The 20093-nt window shown below is 52.7% G+C and overlaps 2 protein-coding genes across 2 annotated transcripts in view; one reads left to right on the forward strand and one right to left on the reverse strand.

Annotated features, from left to right (window-relative positions):
• The window catches only part of Slc5a10 (solute carrier family 5 member 10), a 47344-nt gene extending 46966 nt beyond the window's left edge, over positions 1 to 378 (forward strand). Inside the window, exon 15 of the mRNA XM_021177149.3 lies at positions 51 to 378. Coding sequence (XP_021032808.1) covers positions 51 to 157 — 107 coding nt within the window. The 3' untranslated portion in view covers positions 158 to 378. The remainder of the gene's footprint in view (positions 1 to 50) is intronic.
• LOC110305267 (GRB2-related adapter protein) lies at positions 378 to 19569 on the reverse strand. Its single transcript, XM_021177152.3, has 5 exons — positions 19461 to 19569; positions 12785 to 12882; positions 8859 to 8981; positions 3137 to 3305; positions 378 to 1492 (listed from the first exon to the last, which is right to left on the reverse strand). Exons 1-5 carry the CDS (start codon positions 19536 to 19538, stop codon positions 1307 to 1309), a joined length of 654 nt encoding a protein of 217 aa, XP_021032811.1. The 5' UTR covers positions 19539 to 19569; the 3' UTR covers positions 378 to 1306.
• Between the last annotated feature and the right edge of the window lie 524 nt (positions 19570 to 20093).

Below are 20093 nucleotides of genomic sequence, written 5' to 3' on the forward strand. Positions count from 1 at the left end.
ACTGAAAGTATAGTCTTCATTCCTTACTGGCCTACTTCACCCTCCTCTAGGTGATGACCAGACACCCCAGAAACGTGCTTTCTGGGCCCGCGTGTGTAATGTCAACGCCATCTTCCTCATGTGTGTCAACATTTTCTTCTATGCCTATTTTGCCTGATGCTGCCACCACACCAGTGGGAAGACAGGCGCTTCAAGTCCTCAGGACCGCCTTCCTTCCTGGATTGGACATGAAGGCCCAAGGAATAGAATGTGCCCACAGATAAACAGTGGCCAATCCCACGTGTCTGGCTGAGCCAGCAGACACGGTGCTCTGAAAATATAGTGGAGAATCATTTCAAAAACAGCACTTTTAAAAAAGTCAGATATGGGGAGAAAGATTGACGTCCACTGGTTAATGTTTTATTTTGAATACGCAGGTACAGGTTAGGAGCAGAGGGTATGCCAGGCTCACAGCTTAGAGGGTCTTGGGATAGCCCTGGGCTCGGGGAGAACCCCAGGTTCCTGCAACCTGGGCTCTTCAAGGGACTTAAAGACAGCCACAGAGGTTCTCTCTCTGTCTCTCTGTCTGTCTCTGTTATCTCTTGGTCTCTGCTTCTCTCTCTCTCTCTCTCTCTCTCTCTCTCTCTCTCTCTCTCTCTCCCCCACACCAAAGCCCATCACCATGCCAGGCCTTGCCAAGTCTGACTCAGTTTCCCCAATCTGCAGATGCTCTGACTCTGGGTAGCAGCGGCTCAGGATTCCCCCATAGCCAGGCACCACCCCCATGCACGGTGCATTCACTCAGTGCCAGCCATAGCCTGGCTGTTCCTCCTGAACCTGCATAGCCAAGGCCTCCAAGCTGGGCTCTGCCTGTAGCTAACAGGAGGGGACCCACTACATTGCCTCTGTCCCTATCAGGCCTCTTCCAACGGGATTCACCTCTATATAACCTCATTCCAGCGCTGGTGGGGTAAAGCCAGGAGGCCCCAAGCTGTTGGAGTGGGAGGAACTTTGCACTCTTATGGACATTGAGGTTGCCCAGGGCTAAGCCAGTTCCGGGTAACTTGTACAACCTGAAAGGCCGTTGGAAGATGAACTGCTCAAGGGAAGCGCTTTCTGAGCTGGGCCCCAGCCATTAGCAGTTGGTCCTCAAGTCTGGAGAGGATGGGTCTGGTCAATGGCGGGTGATGTCACACATAGAGACCAATAGGAAGCAGTCAGGCCGGCGGGCGGGTGGCTTCCGCTCCTAGCCTGGTGGTGACCAATATTGGTCCTGGTTAGTGTGAAGAAGCTGAGCCCAGAGCATCACTCCTCTGGTCTTGTGTGGTCACAAGTGTACCGGTTGTACGTAGCTCCGTGGGAAGAAGCCCAGGCGCCCGCCTGCCCGGCCTCGCCACCAGTGTGGGTCCTCACGCTCCACAACTTCCACGATGTCACCTCGGCGGAGGCTGAGCTGAGATGGGTCCTGTGCCGAGAAGTCAAACTGGGCCTGGGCAAAGCAAGCCCGGGGTGGCTATGGAGAAATAGGGGGCAGAATAGTCAGTGGCCTTTGGAGGCAGGAAGCTGCCTGTCCCCAGGAGCCGGGTGGGAGAAGTGAGCTCCTGCGGGGCCGAGGGTGGGGGTGGGGAGGGGAAGGGGGGGCCAACGACCCTCTCTGCTCCGGTAGTGTGTGGAACCTCAGTCCTGGGCCTCAGGTAGGATTTGGTTTGGTGCCTGATTCTCTCTGAGACCTATTCCCTCCCTCTGGGCCCACATACACACGGTAACTGATGCCATGGCTTAGAAGTTTCTGCCACAGCCCCCTCAGGCTTTCCAGAGTGGAAACCCTGCTCCTGCTCTCTGCTCTCAGGTCTGGCTGTGGCATCGGCTCATCTCTACCTCTTTGGCTCCAGTGTCTTCCCTATGGCCCTTGCTAGGCATCTGCAGTACCCAGCACAGGGCTCTTCTTGGCCTCTGCTGAGCCTGCAGAACTTCAAAACATGATAGGATCAGTGGGCTCAGCCCAGGAAGGAAGAAGTTCTCACCCTGCCCCCTGCCAATGGGTGACCCCAGGGCTCTGGCAGAGCCAGTACAGGGGTTTGGGAGACGGGGTCTCAGAAACCAGGAGCTTCCAGCTGACCTTAGCTCACCAGGCTGGGCACTGGAGCCAGGTGAGCACTTTTGGGGTCTGAAATGACAGAGTATCTCTCCTGGGAAAGCAAACCCATTGAATGGAAGGGAAACTGAGGCCCAGCTAAGGGTTGAAATGACCCCTCCCCCAGGCTACATAGCAGGCTATCAAGAAAGAGGAGAAAAACACAAAGCCTGATTGTGGGAAGTCTGAGAACCTCCTCCCCAAGCCTCGGCTGGAGTCACACTCCCCTCCCCCTCCACAGCACTCAAGTTCGAATATGTCCAGATCTTGATTTGTCCCAGCCTCTAAGCAAAACACCATGCTGCGCTAATAACCCAGTCGGCAGGTGTCGTCATCCTAATGAGAGTGAGAGCTGCCCCTGGCTCCCTGATGAAAGGGCAGGCTGCTGGCAAATTGCTGTTATTGTGAAGAGTAGAGGTGGATGGAACTCTCTGCATGCTGGGCCCAGCCCCACCTTTTCCCTGAGGGTCACACTGCCCACAACCTATACAGGTTCAGCGCCTCCCTGGGGAGCAGAGACCAGGAGTTCTCAAGAACTGGTTCGCTCTCAGCCTCTCAGCCTTAGTTTCCTCATCTGTATAACGGGAACGGCGAGGTGCTCATTCTGCAGGGTAGCAGGCTCACCCCAGCCGTTGGGAGGCTGAGGTAAGAGGATCACTGTGAGACTTCAAGGCCCATCTGTTCTACACAGTGCATTTCAGACCAGCGAGAGACACACAGAAAGACCCTGCCTAAAAACAAAACTGAAACCAAAACCCAAGTCAGAGTGCATAGAGCAGCTCAGGTGTGGGACTCAGCAGGCGCCCAGACATACATTCATTAACAAGCACTTATTGAGCACCTACTGTATACCCCAGAGTATTTTTGTGTTGGCAAAGTGGAGTTTCTGTACTGCCCCCACCTTCTATGCTGTCCTTCCCCCTTGTCCTGTAGGGACCACACTCATGTCACTTTGGTGACCTGGGCTGCTGGGGAATGCAAGGAGGTGCCCCTCAGACTCAGGCCCTCCAGTCCTGGCTTTACCTTGATCAGTGGTTGCTCATCACACAGGAAGATCTGCCGCCTCTTGGCGATGGTGGTGGTGCGGTAGAAGTCGACCAGCTCGTTGAGGGAGTTGAACTTCTCCTCCCACAGGAAGTACTTCCCTGAGGCCTCTCGAAGCACTTTGAAGTGCTGCACCTGGTCACCATAACTAGGGGGAAGACCCAATACCTCAGACCTGCCCCCACCTTTGGAGCCAGACCCTGTTCTGGGGGAGATATGGAGTTGGAAGGACTGGGAGCCATTCTGGCAGCAGAATATGGGATTCAGGGTATGGGTGCTAGACAAGGCCACTTTCTCACTGTGTGACTTCCAGCAAGTTATTTACCTTCTCCGAACCTCTGCTTTCCTATAGAGATAACATTCATTCAGATAAGAAAGCTGAAAAACATTGGCCAGCATTGTCGCTGGGCGCCTCTGAGTCCTCGCTCTCTCACACCTCTTCAGTGTCCCCTCGGAGTTTTGACATTCTCCCTCTTCCCCTGCCTCCTGTCACCCTCCCCACTCAGTCCTCACAGTACTCTGGGAGCTGAGCCCCAAGACCATCCTGATTCCCATCAAACTCTGTACCTATGAGAGACACTCAGATATTCCGAACATTCCATGTCCTCAGGAGACTTCCACGGCTGCCATTGCCTTCATGAAAAACCCAGCTCTTCAGATTCAAGAGCTGGCTTCTTGTCTTTGCTGGCCTCTCTGTCACCAACAGTCCCTTCCTTTTCCCTTCTTTGCTCAACCTTTCCAACCAATGCCACCAAACTGTACCAAGTCCCAGCCCCTGTAATCCAGACCATCCTGTTAGGGACCTGCCTGGGCCTCGCTGACAACCTGTTGCACACCAGGACAGTCTGCCAGCATACGTGTGCAGAATGGCAGCAGCTACAAGTTCTGGGACCCCTTTTCTGTCACAGGGTGACAGGTGCTGCCGTGTGGCCTAATGCACAGTAGGGAAACTGAGGCCCGAGTCCAGATGCAACCTGTTCAGAAATCCACAGGAAGGCTGGGTGGGGCTGCCTCTCGTCAAAAATGCTCAGGGGAGCTTTCCGATTGATTACTGACGGTGACAATGGCAGTTGTCACTCCCTTTGGGACAATATGTCCCAGATATGCCAAATGAGGCCTGCTCCCAGGGCTGCGCCCTCCAGAGAGACCAACCCCGTCCTGAGTTCTGTAGCCCCACCTGGAGGCCCTCCACAGCTCAGCCTCTTCCCAGCCCCAGGGCCGGGCTGCTTCCCATGGTTCAGAGTGGAGATTTAGGATGAATCTGAGGACGCTCCCTGCCCAGCCCAGTCTAAAGTCTGGAGAGGGCGTCAGCTCACACCTGTAGCCCCAGCAGGGTTTGTAACCCCAGAATCCACTTTGAGGCTAGCCTGGACTGCATAAGCAAGCATCTCACCCGGCCTTCCAGTCGGAAAGAATTCATGCGTTCCTACTCATGTTCAAGTCCCTGGTAAACTGCCCGCCTCTGGAGAGCCAATGTTACTATCCTCGTCGGGGTCGGGGTTCAACTTGGGTCCCTGCATCCTTATCTAGCCTTATTGCTCACATAATTCACAAAGGCTTTGCATACAGGTACCAGAATGAGGAGACAGATCTTCCTCGAGGGTCCGAACAGCTCTCTGTGCCTTCAGCCTTTATCACAGAGCCTCCCTGAGGGTCCCTCACCACGGACTTTGCTGAGGGCTTTTCCATGGGGGTTGTAGCCACCAGCTGACCTGGCCTTGAGCCAGCCCTACCAGCAGCTACGGCCCTGCTATGCTCCTTTGGAAGAGCCTGTTTCCCCCAAAAGGAAAGTTCTGCCAGAGGTGCCACAAACCCTGAGAGTCACAAAACTGCTTATGAGCTGACAGCATAGTGTTTGCAGTGACTAAGCTGTAGGTGCCGAGGGTGGGCAAGGAACAGTCTGTCCACCTCTCTGCCCTCAGGTGTAGCTGCCCGGGGAGGGGTCATTATGAGCAGCAGGGTGAGTGTGGCTAAGAGTTCAGAGAAAGGCAGGATGGGGTGGGGCAGGGCCGGCTCTGGATTCCTAAATTCTTGTTCCTTCGTAAGCAGCTCAGAGCCTGGGGCTTGGAGAATTTTGCAGGGTAATGCTCTTGGATCCCATGGGAGAACTGGGGGACAGGGCATAGGGCCAGGAGTTCTAGAACTTTCCAACCTGTCAGCTGGGAAATCTTCAGGCTGGGCAGTGTAACAGTCACGGCTGTATGTGGCTTGTCTTGTCCTTTCTGCCACCTGCCCATAGCTGCCCCTGTTTCCCAGCTAAGGAAGGTTAGGCTGTCTGGGAAGGGGCCTCTATGTCACCATCCCACACTGCTCATCAGGACTCCACCCTATCCCCAAGCCCCAAAGCTGAGTTCTGGAGAAGAGGCAGCATGGACTGGACTCCTGGTGTCTGCAGTATGTCCTAGTATGTGTCTTTTTACCTATTCCCATCTCTATGGCGAATATCCCTTGCTGGGCAGTACTTTGTGACCCCGACCCCAACCCCCACCAACTGTGCTATGCCTGGTCCCTGCATCAGAAAACTCAAGGACTTAGTCAGGCCAGTCTGGCTCAGCAAGTTTTTCCTGCCTAGTGGCAGCAGCAGCATCTGAGAGGGGAGCCAAGGTTGGGTGGGCAGGAGCCCATGCTCCCATTTTCCCAGCTGAGGCTCACATGGGCCAGGTCTAGGTGCTCACCTTTCTGTCCACTGGGGAACAAAAGGAGAGCAAAGTTGGCCCTGCAGCACACAGGGAGAACAGGGATGACCTCGGAAGGCCCTGAGCGATGGGGAGATAGTTCCCTGCCAGGTTTCTGCCTCTCAGAAAATGGTCCACTACGACACTTGAGCTCAGTAGCAAGTTTCTCGCCACTCGGAGTGTTGGTTTCCTTACCTGCACACTGGGATCTGGCAGCCCAGCCCTGCTCATATTCCCCAGCGCCCATTATTTGCTAAACCTGTGCTTTTCATCACTGGAGCAGCACACAGGGAACGAGGACCTTTGTCCTATTCTGTGGTGCTCCCAGGGACAGGACCTGGGTCACAGTGGGTGCTCCATGTGGCACCGTTCTGATGGTATAGACAAGTGTGTGCTAACTCCAAAGTACCAGTCTGGTGGTATAGACAAGTGTGTGCTATAACTCCAAGGCACTCATGGCCAGAAAGGAAGCAAGACATTTTAATTGGGATCTATCTCCCATCAGCCATGAGAGAAGGGTCTCGGGCCTGGATAGGAATATGAAGGGGAAATTAGGCAGACAGGTGCCAGCCAATGGGCTCAAGGGGGTCACCTCTCTGAAAGCTGCTCAATGAACTGGCTGTGGCTACTGGCACTGTTCAGCACCCAAGGTGCATAAAACTACCTGTGACAACTTTGTGGTTCTTGGCATGAACTTGTGGGAGACTCATGCCAGGGAGGGTGGAGGATTTGTCAGGTTGACCTCAGGATCACAGGTGAGGGATGACCACCAAGATAGGACCAGAGCCTGAGTGAAGTCATACATTAGTCCCAAGCAAAGACAGGAGGAGACCAGGGCTTCCAGGATCCCCAACCAATTTGTCTTCCAGAGAGCCCTGGGCAAGAGCAATGGGGCCAGAAGTGGCCTCTGAACAGGGGGCTCCCCTTCAGGTCCACTTTGGGCCGCAGTTAGATAGCGTACATCCAGACCATAGCTCAGTGTGTACCAATGCCTTCTTCATGGACAGAGAAGCTGAGCTTCCCAGGATAACTTGCCTGGATTTCAGGGCTAGGGGGTATGGCAGCTGGGACTCCCATTTTGGGAGTCAGTTTCAAGATCTCTGGCCCAGCCTAGGAGGAAGCAAGGGTGGAGATGGCCACCTGGTGGCCCTAAGTGCAATCGCAGGGCTGAGCTGGGGAAGCTCTGGTCAGCCAGGCCTAACGTGGGTGGGTGCTCTAGGACTTCTTGAGAAGGGACTGGTGGGTGTGTGCCAGGGTTTCTTTGCGCATCGTGCGTTGGCTGAGCTTGCCTACTGAAAACCTATCCCAGCACACTGCCATCTCCCCTTCTGGCCAGGCTTGTTAACATCCAAACAGACCTCACAGTACGACCTCTGATCGGATCTTCACGCACACTGTTTCCTGTGCCTGGCACCCCTCAGACCCCAGCAGAGCTCCCACACATGCTTAAGGCTGGACTCTGCTGCCCCTTCTCCTCTCAGAGTATGTCCTCTGTGGACTTCCTTCCACACCTGCTTGTGGTGGAACTTCTAGGTCTATGTGTATCCCATACTTCTGCCCTTCTGCCCTTGTCCCAGGGTGGCTAGCCAGGACCACCCTCCAAGGGCTGCCAAGGCAGCCTGGGTCTGTGGGGAGCTCAAGAGGAGTGGGATGGGACAGGTTCCTCTTTGCTCCTACTCTGGGCCTGATCTGTGCCGGGTGCCCCTGTTTGGCTAGGTGACCTTGGGTCTTTGGGAAGCTTCCAGGAGTTACTGAGGCTGGGCTATCCTCCTGGTGGTGTCATCCCTAGGAGTCACTTTCTGCTGTGACCTGTAGGGATTTAAGGGATGTCCAGGGCAGACTTGGGTACAGAACCTTTCTGTACATATGGTACCAGATAGGCAAGGAAGCTGGAGAAGGTGTGGGGGACCCTCTTGGAGTAACCAATGGCTGCTGCATGGTTAGGGTGGCTGCTAAGCAGCTGCAGGAGACAGAACACATGATGATGCATCGGGCTGTGGCCTTAGAGCAGTAGCCCCAGCCCGTTGTGGGTCTTATAGCTCCATGGGCAATCAGAACAGAGGGGAAGGACGACAGGAGCCGCAGGGTCTTCACACATTGCCCTGATCCTCGGTATGCTGTTGTGGAAAGCCACTGGCCAGAGGTCAAGTGTGGCCTGGGAGCAAGCATTCTTGAAGAGCCATAGGTAGGCCACACCTTCCTCTGTCCCTTTAGCACAGTAGCATGTCGCATTCCACTACTCCAGACACAATCAGGGGACAGAGTCCTAAGCCCTGTCACCAGGCCCTGACCCCACTCTCTTCCTCCTGCTTCGTGCTACCTTCCCCCAAAAGTTCCTCCTCCTCCTCACAGCCAGCAGGGGGGGGGGCTGCTATGGATGGAACTACATCATCCCCTCCTGTACCCCTCAGACCCCTTGTGACTTCCTGTTGGCTCTGAGAGAAAGCCCAAGCTGTGTACCAGTCCTCCGCCCTATGGTCCCCCTCTGAGTGTGACCCTGCTGCCCTCAGCCCCTTCTGCTTTGCCAGACTGAGGAGCCACTATGTTCATCCTGGTAAGCCACTGCACAGTCCCCAGTCCAGCACCCCTGCTTTGGCTCTTGTTGCCAGACGCTATCTTATAAGGTGTGAGCTTCTCCTTGTGGACTTAATACAGCCTTCTGCTTTAGGTCTACTGACTCATTCTTCCAATGACCTATTTTATCTGTGTGGAAACAGGCTCAGCAGGGTTAAGTAACTGGTCCTGTGCCACACAGCCACCAAGTGACAACATCAGAATTAGAAGTACCTGGCCTCAGAGTCTGTGCTCTCAACACAGACAACATTGTCATCAAGTGGGACCCTGTCGGCAGAACTTTCTGGTCACCAGCCCTGGGGCCTCATTGGGCATCCTCCCCCACTCTCTAACCAAGAAACCTCCATGCTTGCTTGCTTGCTGAGCCCTTTACCCAGCCAGTGGCTCTGCTAGGCCTGCCCCCCCCCCCTGCCCCCCGCCCCTGCTCCCACCCACTCCGCCCTGGAGCTCACTTCACAGAGACGGAGAACTCGCCAGGGGAACTCTCACTCTCCCTGATCAGGAAGGCTCCTAGGTGGTTGCGTTTCATCAGAGTCTCCTCAGCCAGCTGTCGAGAGATCCTGCCCGAGTACCACCTGTGGGGAGAGGGGGACCGTGTCTGGAGGTATCCGTTAGGTCGATGGCAGGGCTGGCCCTCATTCCCTCTTCAAAGATATCACTGAGAGCATTTTACACGTGAGGAAATTGAGAAGTAGGGAAGAAAATCAAGGTCACATAGGAGAGGCAAATCAGAGTTGAGGCAATCTGTCCCTGCTGTCCCTACCAGGCCAGGCAAACCCACACCCAAGACAGAAAAACCAGAGTCAGGCGCTTCACCAGCCGGCACGCCTGTCTGGCTTGTAGATGAAGATTATCTTTCTTTTTTAATATTCATTTTCATTATTGTTTTAAATTTTATGTATTATATGTAAGGGGTGGGGTATGTGCATGTGAGTCCAGAAGAGGGTCAGGTCTCCCAGAGTGGGAGTTACAGGTGGCTGTGAGCTGTCAGATGTGGGTGCTAGGAACCAGACATGGATGCCCTGCAAGAGCAGTATGCACTCTCAAAACTATTTATTTCTGTGTGGGCACATACATGTTCAGGAATGTACATATTACATATATGTAGACCAGAGGACAACCAGTCAGTTCTCCCCTTCCACTGTTCACATCCTGGGAACTGAAATCAAGTCACTGGGCTTGGTGAGAAGTGCCTTTAATCACTGAGCTGTCTCACTGGCCCAGTACAGATTTTTAAAAGTTAAAAAAGCGTAAAATTGTGCTAGGGTGTGAGTCAGTGGAGTGCTAGCCTAGCGAGTGCGACCTCGGCACCACACGTAAGTATGGATGACATCAATAATAGTGGCCTCCCTCCCTGCCCTTTGTCTCTCCTGAGTAGGAGCAGACTTGGAACAGAACAGCACCCGCTAGGTCTTGGGACTCTTGCAAGGCCAGAGCAGCCTCTCCTGGGGTCCTTCCTGTCTGCTGGGCTAGCCAGCTTCTGCAGCGAGGAGGCCTCAAGGGCCTTTCCAGCCAGCCACTCGCTTACTGACCCTAGGGTATTGTATTGAGTTCCTAGGTTAGAGTGCTGGACCTAGAGGGGATTCTCTGGGAGGTGGGGGGAGGGTCCTTAGGAACGGGAGACTGCCAGCCATGCCTAGACATAACTCCAAAATCTACATTGGAATTTGGTCTCAGTGGTGGCTATTTTTGGTTGTCAACTTGACTACATCTGGAATTAACTAAAGCCCCCAAGTAGAGGGCATACTTGTGAGAGATTTTTGCTTAATTCGAAGTGGAAAGATCTACTTCTGATCTTAATCTCTGAGTTAGGAAGACACACTTTTAATCCAGATCTTTGGAACTAGGTTAACCCACCTCTAATCTGGACCACACCTACTGAAAGCCTATATAAAGATATGGAGGAAGATATCTTTGCTCTCTGCCTGCTTGCCATTGACTTGCTAGCAAGTCCATTCCTTCATTGATTGGCATCAGAGCCTGCTTCTGCAGGATTCCAGTGTGTCCTGAATCAGCTGAGACATCCAGCTTTGTGGACTGAGCAACTCCTGGATTCTTGGACTTTCTGGTCATAGCCAGCCATTGTTAGATTAACTGGAAGAGATGAAGAGGGAGAGGGAGATCAAGAGAGGAGAGAGAGGAGAGAAAGGAGAGAGAGTGAGAGTGAGAGAGAACCCTAATACAGTCTCTACAGCAGAGGTGAGAAGTGAGAACACTGGGTGACAGGGTCATGGGGGGATTGGTCTAATAGGCTGTGAGTTACGGAGGAAGGGTTCACCTGCTTGAAGGAAGTTCTAAATCTCAGTTCTCACCACTCCACCTTTGACTATGTTGCTTCTTGTACTGGGGTGGAAACTGAAACCCAGGGAGGACTGAGGTCTCCCGAGAGGCTGCTTAGGGAGTCTGAGGTTCACCCCCACACAGCTGCTCTCATGGACTTTCTGTCCCTCTCTGGTGGCTCATGAAGGGCCTCCACCACCAGCTGCAATCCCAGTCTACTTGCAGGCTAAGTGATCCTGGACAAGGCACCCAGTTTCTCTGTGCCTCTGCTGGTCTATACGGTGATGGATGGGTTTTGTCATTATTTGTTTGTTTGTTCGTTTGTTTGTTTCTGAGACAGGATTTCTCTGTGTAGCCTTGACTGTCCTGGAACTTGCTCTGTATACTGGGCTGGCCTCAAACTCAAGAAATCCATCTGCCTCTACCTACCAAGGGTTGGGATTAAAGGTGTGTGCCACCACCGCCCAGCCTATAAGATGATGTTAATAGTTCCCACCTAGGCGAGCGGTGGGCAGCTATAGGAACAACTGAAGGTGTTTCTACCTCCCGCTTTCGTAACATGCTTCATACCCCACCTCCCACACATCCCTGGGCCTGTTTCTGACATCCTTTGCAAACTTCTGTTTGAACCTCCAGGCCCAGGGGCTTTTCCTATTACTGAGGAGCCCTCCCTGCCCCTATAATCACCTCCCTGCCCTCCAACTCCCCTGAGAATAGAGGGCCTGCATCTCCAGATCCAGGGACAGAGAACATCCTGGGACTCAGGGAAAGAGTGGACCTGCCATAGGTAGAAGCCTTCTAGGGCTACACCCCTCTTTCTCCCCACCACCACATTCAGAACCTTCACGCCTAAGAGAGGGTGACCCTCACAGCTGTTTTGGGCCAGGGTAGGGTCTAAGATGACCAAACTGGGCCAGCTAGTCAGCATGTCCCCTAGGATCTGGTGAGCACCAGATCATGACCCTGCTTGATCCAAACATAGGCAGGTAGTCGTGCCTTCCAGGCACCAGGGGATGGGTTCCTTGACTCTTGAGTATCCTGATGAACCCCCCTTTGCCCTGGCTTCCATGACAGCCTGACTGAGGACTGCAGCCCTTGCAATCCCTCTCCTGGCCCTAGGTCAGGTGTGTTCAGCAGTTCAGACTCTACAGCCTTCCAACCTCTGCCTTAAGCCCTTCCTGGTGCCACCTGCATGCCCCAGCCCTCTATTGGCTAGCACCCAGGCAGCACACTATGCTTTTCTCTCTTCCTCTGTGTCCTCCTCCTGTCTCTGGCTGGGGGGTGTGCCAGGCAGGAAAGCCAGCAGAGTGGTTAGGGATGGGGACCCGGAACAGGTGTTGCCACCTCCAGCACAGCAGAGGAAGCCGGAGGTGGCAGCAGCTTTGGAAACGAGCAGAGAAAAAGACAAAGAGGAAATACCCTTTGGGCTCCCCCTGTACCTCCCTCTTTCCTTTTCACCCAGCCACACAGCACAACTTCCACCTGCTGACTGAGCTCCACCCCGACCCGGTACCCCCATGGCTTTCTGCTCCCTTGTCTCAGCTCCTATCCCCTGTACTAAAGATTCTGCTCATTGCTTTCCTTGCCTTGTTCTGGCTTCCTCCCTTTTTCCACTTTCCCCTGAAAATTCCAAGAGTCATTGCCCTTGTCTATACAGCCAACTCCCATGTATCCCTCAGCATCTCACTCATTGCCACCTTTTCTGAGAGGCACCCTGATGCTGCCTGCCTTTCTACATATACTTTCTGTGCCTTGTGTATCCCACTGTTCTGATCCCCTGTCCCTGTGTCTGGCTCCCTGAAACCAGATCAATGACCCATAAGCCATTTAAAGAATATCCAGTTGGTGTTCAAAGATCGTTTAGCTAGCTGTCCAGACATTCTGAGAGCAATACTGGATGCCATCTGTAAAGAGCCTGACCTAGGTCCCAGACCTGAGATATCTGGGCCAAACTGGACTTCTAGCCTATCCAAGTCCCAGACCAGTCAGCCAGTGCCCATCTTCTTGGGGTGTGTTGTACCCCAAGCAGCTTGACTCTGGCAAGGCAAGGTGGGGTCGCATCGCCTCCAGGTGGATGGTGGCAGTGGTGACTACTCACGGGTGTGGCTTTACACGGATGTAGTTCTTGGGAACAAAACCCTCGGCTCCTCGGAGCTCAGCTTTGTACCAGTTCTGGTCATCTTCCATGTTCAGGATCTGTGGGAAGGAACAATATGTCTACTTGGCCACCTGCTGAGGCCCTGCTGTATGCAGCAGCTGCCAGGCCTTTCCCAGAGGACAGAGCCCTAGATGGGACCTATGGCATCTCACAGGCCAAGCCTGCCTACTGGCAGGTGGACAGCTACACCTTCAAACCAGACCCCCGGGGGCCTCAGGGAAAGGAAGTAGACTTGTGTTCCTTGGTTTTTGACCGAGCTATGTTCGCAGGAACACAGAGTAGCCAATCAATGACCACTGAGATATGACGTAAAGACCCCCAGATGAGTCAGAGAGCGCCAATGGGTCACATATATTTAGTGTTTGGGATGACAGTGAGGATCAGGAATAGGGGGACAAACAAAAGATCCCATGTTCTGATGAGGCCAGTTCTGAGAGTCAGGCCCAGATACTTAGGCCCCACAGATACCCTCCAAGTCGGTGGCCCTGTCACCCCAGGTGAACTAGCTGGAACTAGGTTGAGAGTCACTGGATGAGCCACTAAAGGGTGGAAAGCAGGAGGGGACAGCACCCTCCATGTCATGGGTACGTTTGCGCTGTGTCACCTCAGTTCTCAAACAAGCTGAAGAAGCTGCCATCACCAAGTGCTGTTTCCCAGCCAGGCTTAGAGAAGGAGTGAACCTGGCCAGGGCAGCACAGCATACACAGACCCTATCGTTGGTATGGAGCGTTGGCAATGCTGGCCTTGGGGGCCATGGCCCACTGGCTCTCACCCCACTGAACTGCCTTGTCCCTGGCGCCAAGCCTGAGGCCCTTCTCTGCTTAGGAGCAGGCTGCAGAGCTGGTTCTCCTCTGCACCAGGGCAATAGAAACAGGGAAATTGATATGTCTGCATGTCTGATCTTCAAGTGAAAAGCAGCTAAAAGGCTTGTGCCTCAGCCCAGTTCTGAGCCCCCACCCTGGGGGAGGCACTGAAGCCAGGCTGAGCCCTTCCTTCCTTCCTGGCCTGAAGAAGGTCAGCAGTGCTGGGCAGACGGAAGTGGGTAGTTGGACAGATGGAAGCGGGTAGCTGGCTCAGAACCACTTTCACTCTAAATGAAACAATTTCCCCAATGTGGCCACAGCTTGAGAAAGAAATTCTAGCCAGTGCTTTTGAGCTCTGGCTACTTCTGTTGTCTCTAGGGATTTGGCTCCAGCACTAGCTGGAGCCCTGCAGTTGCTCCAGACATTAGCTTATCTGTTAATGGGCATAGCTGTGACCAACCACGCAGTTTCTCATGCTATAGTTCCTATATGGCCACTGAGCCCTTAACTCCAGCCATGTATTGTTCTGCATCCATCCAGCTCTTTGTGCAGACCAAGGATGCTTCTATGTTTACCTTGATGAATTCTTATTGCTGATGGAGCCCTGAACCTTTGGAACTGTGGGACCCCCTTCCCCAGAGAACACCCTTCAGGTTAGTACTGCAAGCTCAGAGCCTGTCTGTCCCACCACTGGCCCTGACTGCTGCTGGCTTTTCTACTGCCCCCAGAGGCAGTCACTGACAGCTTGCTTGAGCACCTACTGGGTACAGACAACAAAAGGAGTCCCGGAGGTGCTATGAATGCTAGGAACCTGTCCCCGGGGATACCTTAAAGAAGGTGAGAGACAAACAGCAGCTTCATGCAGCAAAGAGTGTCAGGGAGCCACTGCCTGGACAAGGAGCTGCCAGAAGGGCACACAGAGTGCTCAAGAAAAGCATGTGTGCGCGCACACACACATATGTGGGAGATGCCCCAATTTATAAGAAAGGACCAGCTAGTTTGGTGGCCATGCCTATCTCCCCAGCCCTTAGAAAGCTGGAACAGGAGGATTTTTGAGTTCCAGGTCTGTTTGGACTACATGGGTAGACCTGTTTGTGGTTCTCCATTCTTCACCCGCAAAAGGAAAAGAAAAAGAATTCAATGATGAAAAGATAGGGGGACAGTGTCCAAGGTAGAGGGAATAGGGGGACAGCCAGGGCAGAGGCCCAACTTTGGCTCCTTGAAAAGAGGTCACGGGAGAAGTGCACTAGCTCCATGACCAGAGGGGAAGGGCAGGGCAGGGAGAGATGCTCAGATTCCAGGCAGGAGTCCAGAGCTGGAAGGTTTCAGGGGCAGGTGGCTAGGGTGCACAGTACCAACAGCTTCCCAGAGAGATATCAGTCTGAGTCCCTGGGGCAAGCTAATCATGGAAAGAGAGCGAGAGAGAGAGAGAGAGAGAGAGAGAGAGAGAGAGAGAGAGAGGGAGAGGGAGAGGGAGAGGGAGAGGGAGAGGGAGAGGGAGAGGGAGAGGGAGAGGGAGAGAGAGAGAGAGAGAGAGAGAGAGAGAGAGAGAGAGAGAGAGAACATGCTTATTCTCTAGCTAACAGTGGCTTCTGTCTACCTAGAAGGACCTGCCTGCCAAAGAGGGCCTTCATCCCTGTTAAGAGTCACTCAGGGCCACATGTCCTGAGAAAGCCTATGGTCTAGGGGGTTTCCACCTATGTTTTCTGAGCAGCACCTGGAGAGGAAGTTGTGCGCCACCTGCAAGCTGGCATCACTTGGTGTGACATAGTTACACCCACCAGAGCCCACCAGGGGAGGGGCTGGACACCAGCACACAGTGTAGCCCTGGCCAGAGAGGAAGGAGCCCATACACAGGGCTCTAATGTTTCTAAGCTACTGACAGCAGGGAGAGACTGTAGTGAGGTAGAGAAGCACTCTGGGGTCAAATTCAAAATGATGCTAAAAAAAAAATCTCAGAATGAAGATACTGAGTAATATTTAACACAATATGTTAACAAATTGAAATGCATAGGAAGTGTGGATGGGTGGTGGTCAGTACTAATATATCAGACCAGTTCACCGGGACCATGGCTAGCAGCTGGCTGATGGCTGCAACAGTGGGGATGTCCCCTTTTATCTGTGCAGTTTTCCTGCCAGTCTGAAACAGGTCTAAAGCCTAGCCAGTTAAAGTCAACACAGAAAGGGTTACAGGAGCAGCCAGTGCAAGGACCGTGAAGTGAGACCTAGAGGGAAAGTGTTTGCCCAAGATGCACAAGGTCCTGCGTTCATTCCTAACGCTGCAAGAAAAAAGGGCGGGGCTTCAGTGCATGCACCTCTATTCTAGCACCGAGGAGGTGAGGCGGCGGGAGGATCACTGCAGGTTTGAAGCTAGTCTGGGCTACATAGTGAATTCAAGTCCAGCCTGGACTTCACAAGGAGACCTTGTCTCAAAAACAAGAAAGAGGGCCAGGGAGATGGCTCAGTAGATAAAGGCACTTGGTGGCCTGGGTTTGATCCCTGGGACCCACACATACACTAAGAAGTCTAATTCTACACACACACACACACACACACACACACACACAGAACATGCAAATAAACAAAAAGAATATGATTTTGCACTTGGACAGCCTTAGCAAGTCCTCATGGGCTTCGGCCCCACCCCCACCCCCACCCCAGCTGGTGCTGAGTCCTTCCACAGAGTGGTAGGGCTACATACTCAACCTCTCCAGTGCTGTGATCATGGCAGTTCCACCACGTCCATTCAGGTTCGCTTCTGTATCTAATTCCTGCTGTGTGCACCCCCAAGAAGGACAGTTGCCTGGAGGAGCCGATCCCATCTGCCTGGCTGTTTGCTTTCTCATGATTAGCTGGAGTCTAGACCTAGACCTAGGACCTGCTGCTAGATGCTTCAGAGCCCTATCTGGCTATAAAGGGAATTTCTGGCCATACAACAGATTATTTTTCATTTATTCATTTTGAGATAGGATTTCCAATTCTGTCCAGGCAATTGCTTCAACATCAAGAGTGCCTTCTGGATTACCGCCAAAAAAATAAATAATAATAATAATAAATTGTTTTTTAGACCAGGCTGACCTCAAACTCACAGAGATCTGCCTGCCCCTGCCTCCCAAGTGCTGGGATTAAAGGCATGCACCACTACCACCTGAGTGCAAAAATTTAAAGCTTTTTAAATTCATCTAGATCAGTGGTTCTCAACCTGTAGGCTGCAACCCCTTTATGAGTCAAACAACCCTTTTACAGGGTCAACTAAGACCATTGAAAAACACAGATATTTACATTACAATTCACAACAGTAGCAAAAATTGGAGTTATGGAGTAACAACAAAAATAATTCCATGGTTGGGGGTCGACACAGCATCAGGAAGGTTGAGAACCACTGCCCTAGATCATTATGTCACTTTACTCATCTGCCACCCCAACTGGAAGACATAGATCTCTCCATACTCTCTGCAACCTTGGAGGTTTCACTGTTGTTTTCAAAAGCAAGTTGTTTTTAAAGCAAAGTGGTGCTGGACATAGTGGTGAACACAGTCGGTTACAGCAGGAGGGGGTGGGGGGAGGCAGAGGCCAGCCAGGACTGCACAGTGAGTTCCAGGACAGCCAGGGCTACACAGAGGAACCCTATGCAGAAAAATCAGACCAGACCAAACCAAACAAGACAAAAGAGCTCTTTATATATTATTGTCATTTAGGTTAGGAAGTTTTTCTTAGTCTGAGCTACTTCAGTGTCTCTTCTGCTCACCCAACAGGCCCAGAGTCCTCTCTTCCCTCTCACACTTCAGTCAGACTCTTCAAACAGATCAAGGCCCTGCTTTGAGGAGCCTTCCAGAGAGCTGTTTCTGGACTCAGTACTTCCACACCCCCAGGCTTTGGGCTGATTGCTCCCTCTTTCCCAAACTCTGGGCTGGGTGCCCCCTGTCCCCCAGGCTCTGGGCTGGGTACCCCCTGTCCCCCAGGCTCTGGGCTGAGTGCTCCCTCTCCCCCAAGCTCTGGGCTGAGTGCTCCCTCTTCCCCAAGCTCTGGGCTGAGTGCTCCCTCTTCCCCAGACTCTGGATTGGGTGCTCCGTCTCCCCCAAGGCTCTTTGCACAGGCAGCTCTTTCAGTCTCCAGATTTCCACACCTCTTTTGAGAACAATTCTTCACTCTCTTGCTCCAATTTCTTCACCTACAAGCAGCCTTCCCAACCCTCAGCCTCCTGCCTCACTCCCCATGCCCTTGCATGAAGCTTGGCTAAGCCTAGTACTTGTCAAATGAGTGAAGGGGGAAGCTGCACCCCAAGGTCTGCCAACTACCCATAGCCTCTTGTGCTTTCCTTCCACTCCCTCACTGAAAGCCAACTGTGCACACTGCTCCCACCTTGTGCCTTCAGGTCCCCCAAATTCTCATGACTTATGATGCATACCCCCTCCTCTTTCTCAGTAGACTCTTAGCAAAGTGATCCCTGGGTTGTTGGGAGGCTATCACTCTGCACAGTAGGTACCCCAGGGACTGCACTGGTCCCTCTGAGCCCAGGCCAGAATCTTCTACACAGCATTCCTACTTTTTAATAGGCCAGCTACCCTCCAGCCTCAAGTGTGTGTGAAAGATATAGCCCATGCTGGTTTCCAGAGTAGCTGAGGCCTCTGAACTGAACTTGAATCTGGACCGAGTCTCCCACCCCAGGCCTTTCTGATGCCAAACTGGTTGAGTGTGCATAGGACCCAGAGCCAACAGCTTAGGTAGATACGGGTGCCAGCACCTTAGCTTGAAGAAGGGGGTGCACAAAAGTATGTGGTTGCTTTAGAACCCCAGCTTAGAGCTTTAGACACCCAGGGGACTGAACAAAGAAAGGCCCAAGAGTTAAAGCAATGGAGATTGGCTCACACTACACTACACTACACTACACTACACTACACTACACACATACAGACACCTTGCTGAGCCTCGCTCACTGCAGCCAGGCCATGGTCTTCCACAGCCAGGAGATCCACACTGAGCCTGGGACCCATGTACAGGATAGCTCTAAAGAGTCTATCTCCGTGCTTGAATCAGGGCTCAGGGTGGTAGCCATCTAGCCCTGTGTCTGTTGCTCCAGGGGGTCACAAGAGGGGCAGTGGAGGGCACAGGATGGGCCACTAGCATTCTAGTGTCCATGGTTCAGCATGGCCACTCTCCTGTGCCCCCTCAGCTCTCCTGTCATATGTAAACTTCTAAGTAAGGGCATCCCTGGTAGAGATTTCACACACTCGTGTGTCTAATGACTTGGAAGGCCACCACTGTGATTGAGAGTGGCTCAGGTGAGAACAAATGAAGTATATCGTTCTATTTCTCCTTTCCCATCAATACAGCTTAATCCCAGCTATTTTGGCCCAATTAAGTTAGGATGTCTGGTTATTTTAGACTCTCTCTCTGTCTCTCTGTCTCTGTCTCTGTCTCTCTGTCTCTCTCTCTCTCACACACACACACATACACACACTCACACACACACGATTTCTACCTCTGTGTCTCTCTGTTTCTCTCTGTGTTACTGATCTCAAAATTTGTCTATTAAACTTTTCTTAAAAAACAAACAAACAAACAAAACCCTAGAAAACTGTGGGATTTAGGCAACTCCCACCAGACTCTGTGGCCTCAGACTCTCAAATGACCCCAAAGGAAGGATCAGTAATAAACACTATTCCAGTTTCCTAAATGAGGAAACTGAAGAGGGCAGAGGCAGCTAACCTGAGCCTGTCCCTCACAGCCCAGACTCCCAGGACTATCTGGGGTGCTGGTTCCAACCCTACCAACCCTGTTGGCCCACTCAGCCCAGCTCCAGCCTTCTGTACCTTAAGCGTGTCCCCCTTGTTGAAGGCCAGCTCGTCACTCTCGGTGGCCTGGAAGCTGTACAGGGCCACGGACTCCATCCCACTGTCCCTGGGCTTCAGCCGAGGACCCAGCAGCTACAGCTTCCTGCTTCCTGCAGGAGAGGACCACTTCCTTTGTTTTGAGTATTTGTTCTTTTGAAGCTGCAGCCGGAAACTGCCCTTGATGGGGGAGAAACAGGAAGCAAAGACATGTCACCCTTGTCATAGCTCAGAGAGGGTGTGCTCATAAACCCACTTTGGCTGTGGGGGAGTCCCCATTAGGACGATGCAGAGCTGTCTCCTGCTTGGCCTCTGTCTCTCAGCCTCCCCATTTCTTATTTGTTTTATCTGGAGTTTCTATTGCTGGGAAAAACACCAAAACCAAAAGTGACTTGTGAGGAAAAAGGTTTGTTTGACTTAGATTATAGTCTATCAGGAAAGCCAAGACAAGAACCTGGAGGCAGGAATTGAAGCAGAGACCACGGAGGGACACTGCTTACTGGCTTGCTTCCCGTGGCTTGCTCAGCCTACTTTCTTATACACCCAGAGTCACCTGCCCAGGGGTGGAACTTCCCACAGAGAACCACAGAGACTCATCCACACCAGTCATTAATC

The sequence above is a fragment of the Mus caroli genome, unplaced genomic scaffold (genome assembly GCF_978045245.1).
Source record: "Mus caroli unplaced genomic scaffold, Mus_caroli_1 scaffold_13, whole genome shotgun sequence".
Taxonomy (NCBI): Eukaryota; Metazoa; Chordata; class Mammalia; order Rodentia; family Muridae; genus Mus; species Mus caroli.

Excerpts from the sequence above, each read along its gene's own strand:
- LOC110305267 (XM_021177152.3), bottom strand. The coding sequence starts at position 19,538 with ATGGAGTCCGTGGCCCTGTACAGCTTCCAGGCCACCGAGAGTGACGAG. Across the intron at positions 12,883-19,460 it reads ACAAGGGGGACACGCTTAAG|ATCCTGAACATGGAAGATGA; the intron begins GTACAGAAGGCT and ends TCCTTCCCACAG. Across the intron at positions 1,493-3,136 it reads ATGAGCAACCACTGATCAAG|CCACCCCGGGCTTGCTTTGC; the intron begins GTAAAGCCAGGA and ends ATTTCTCCATAG.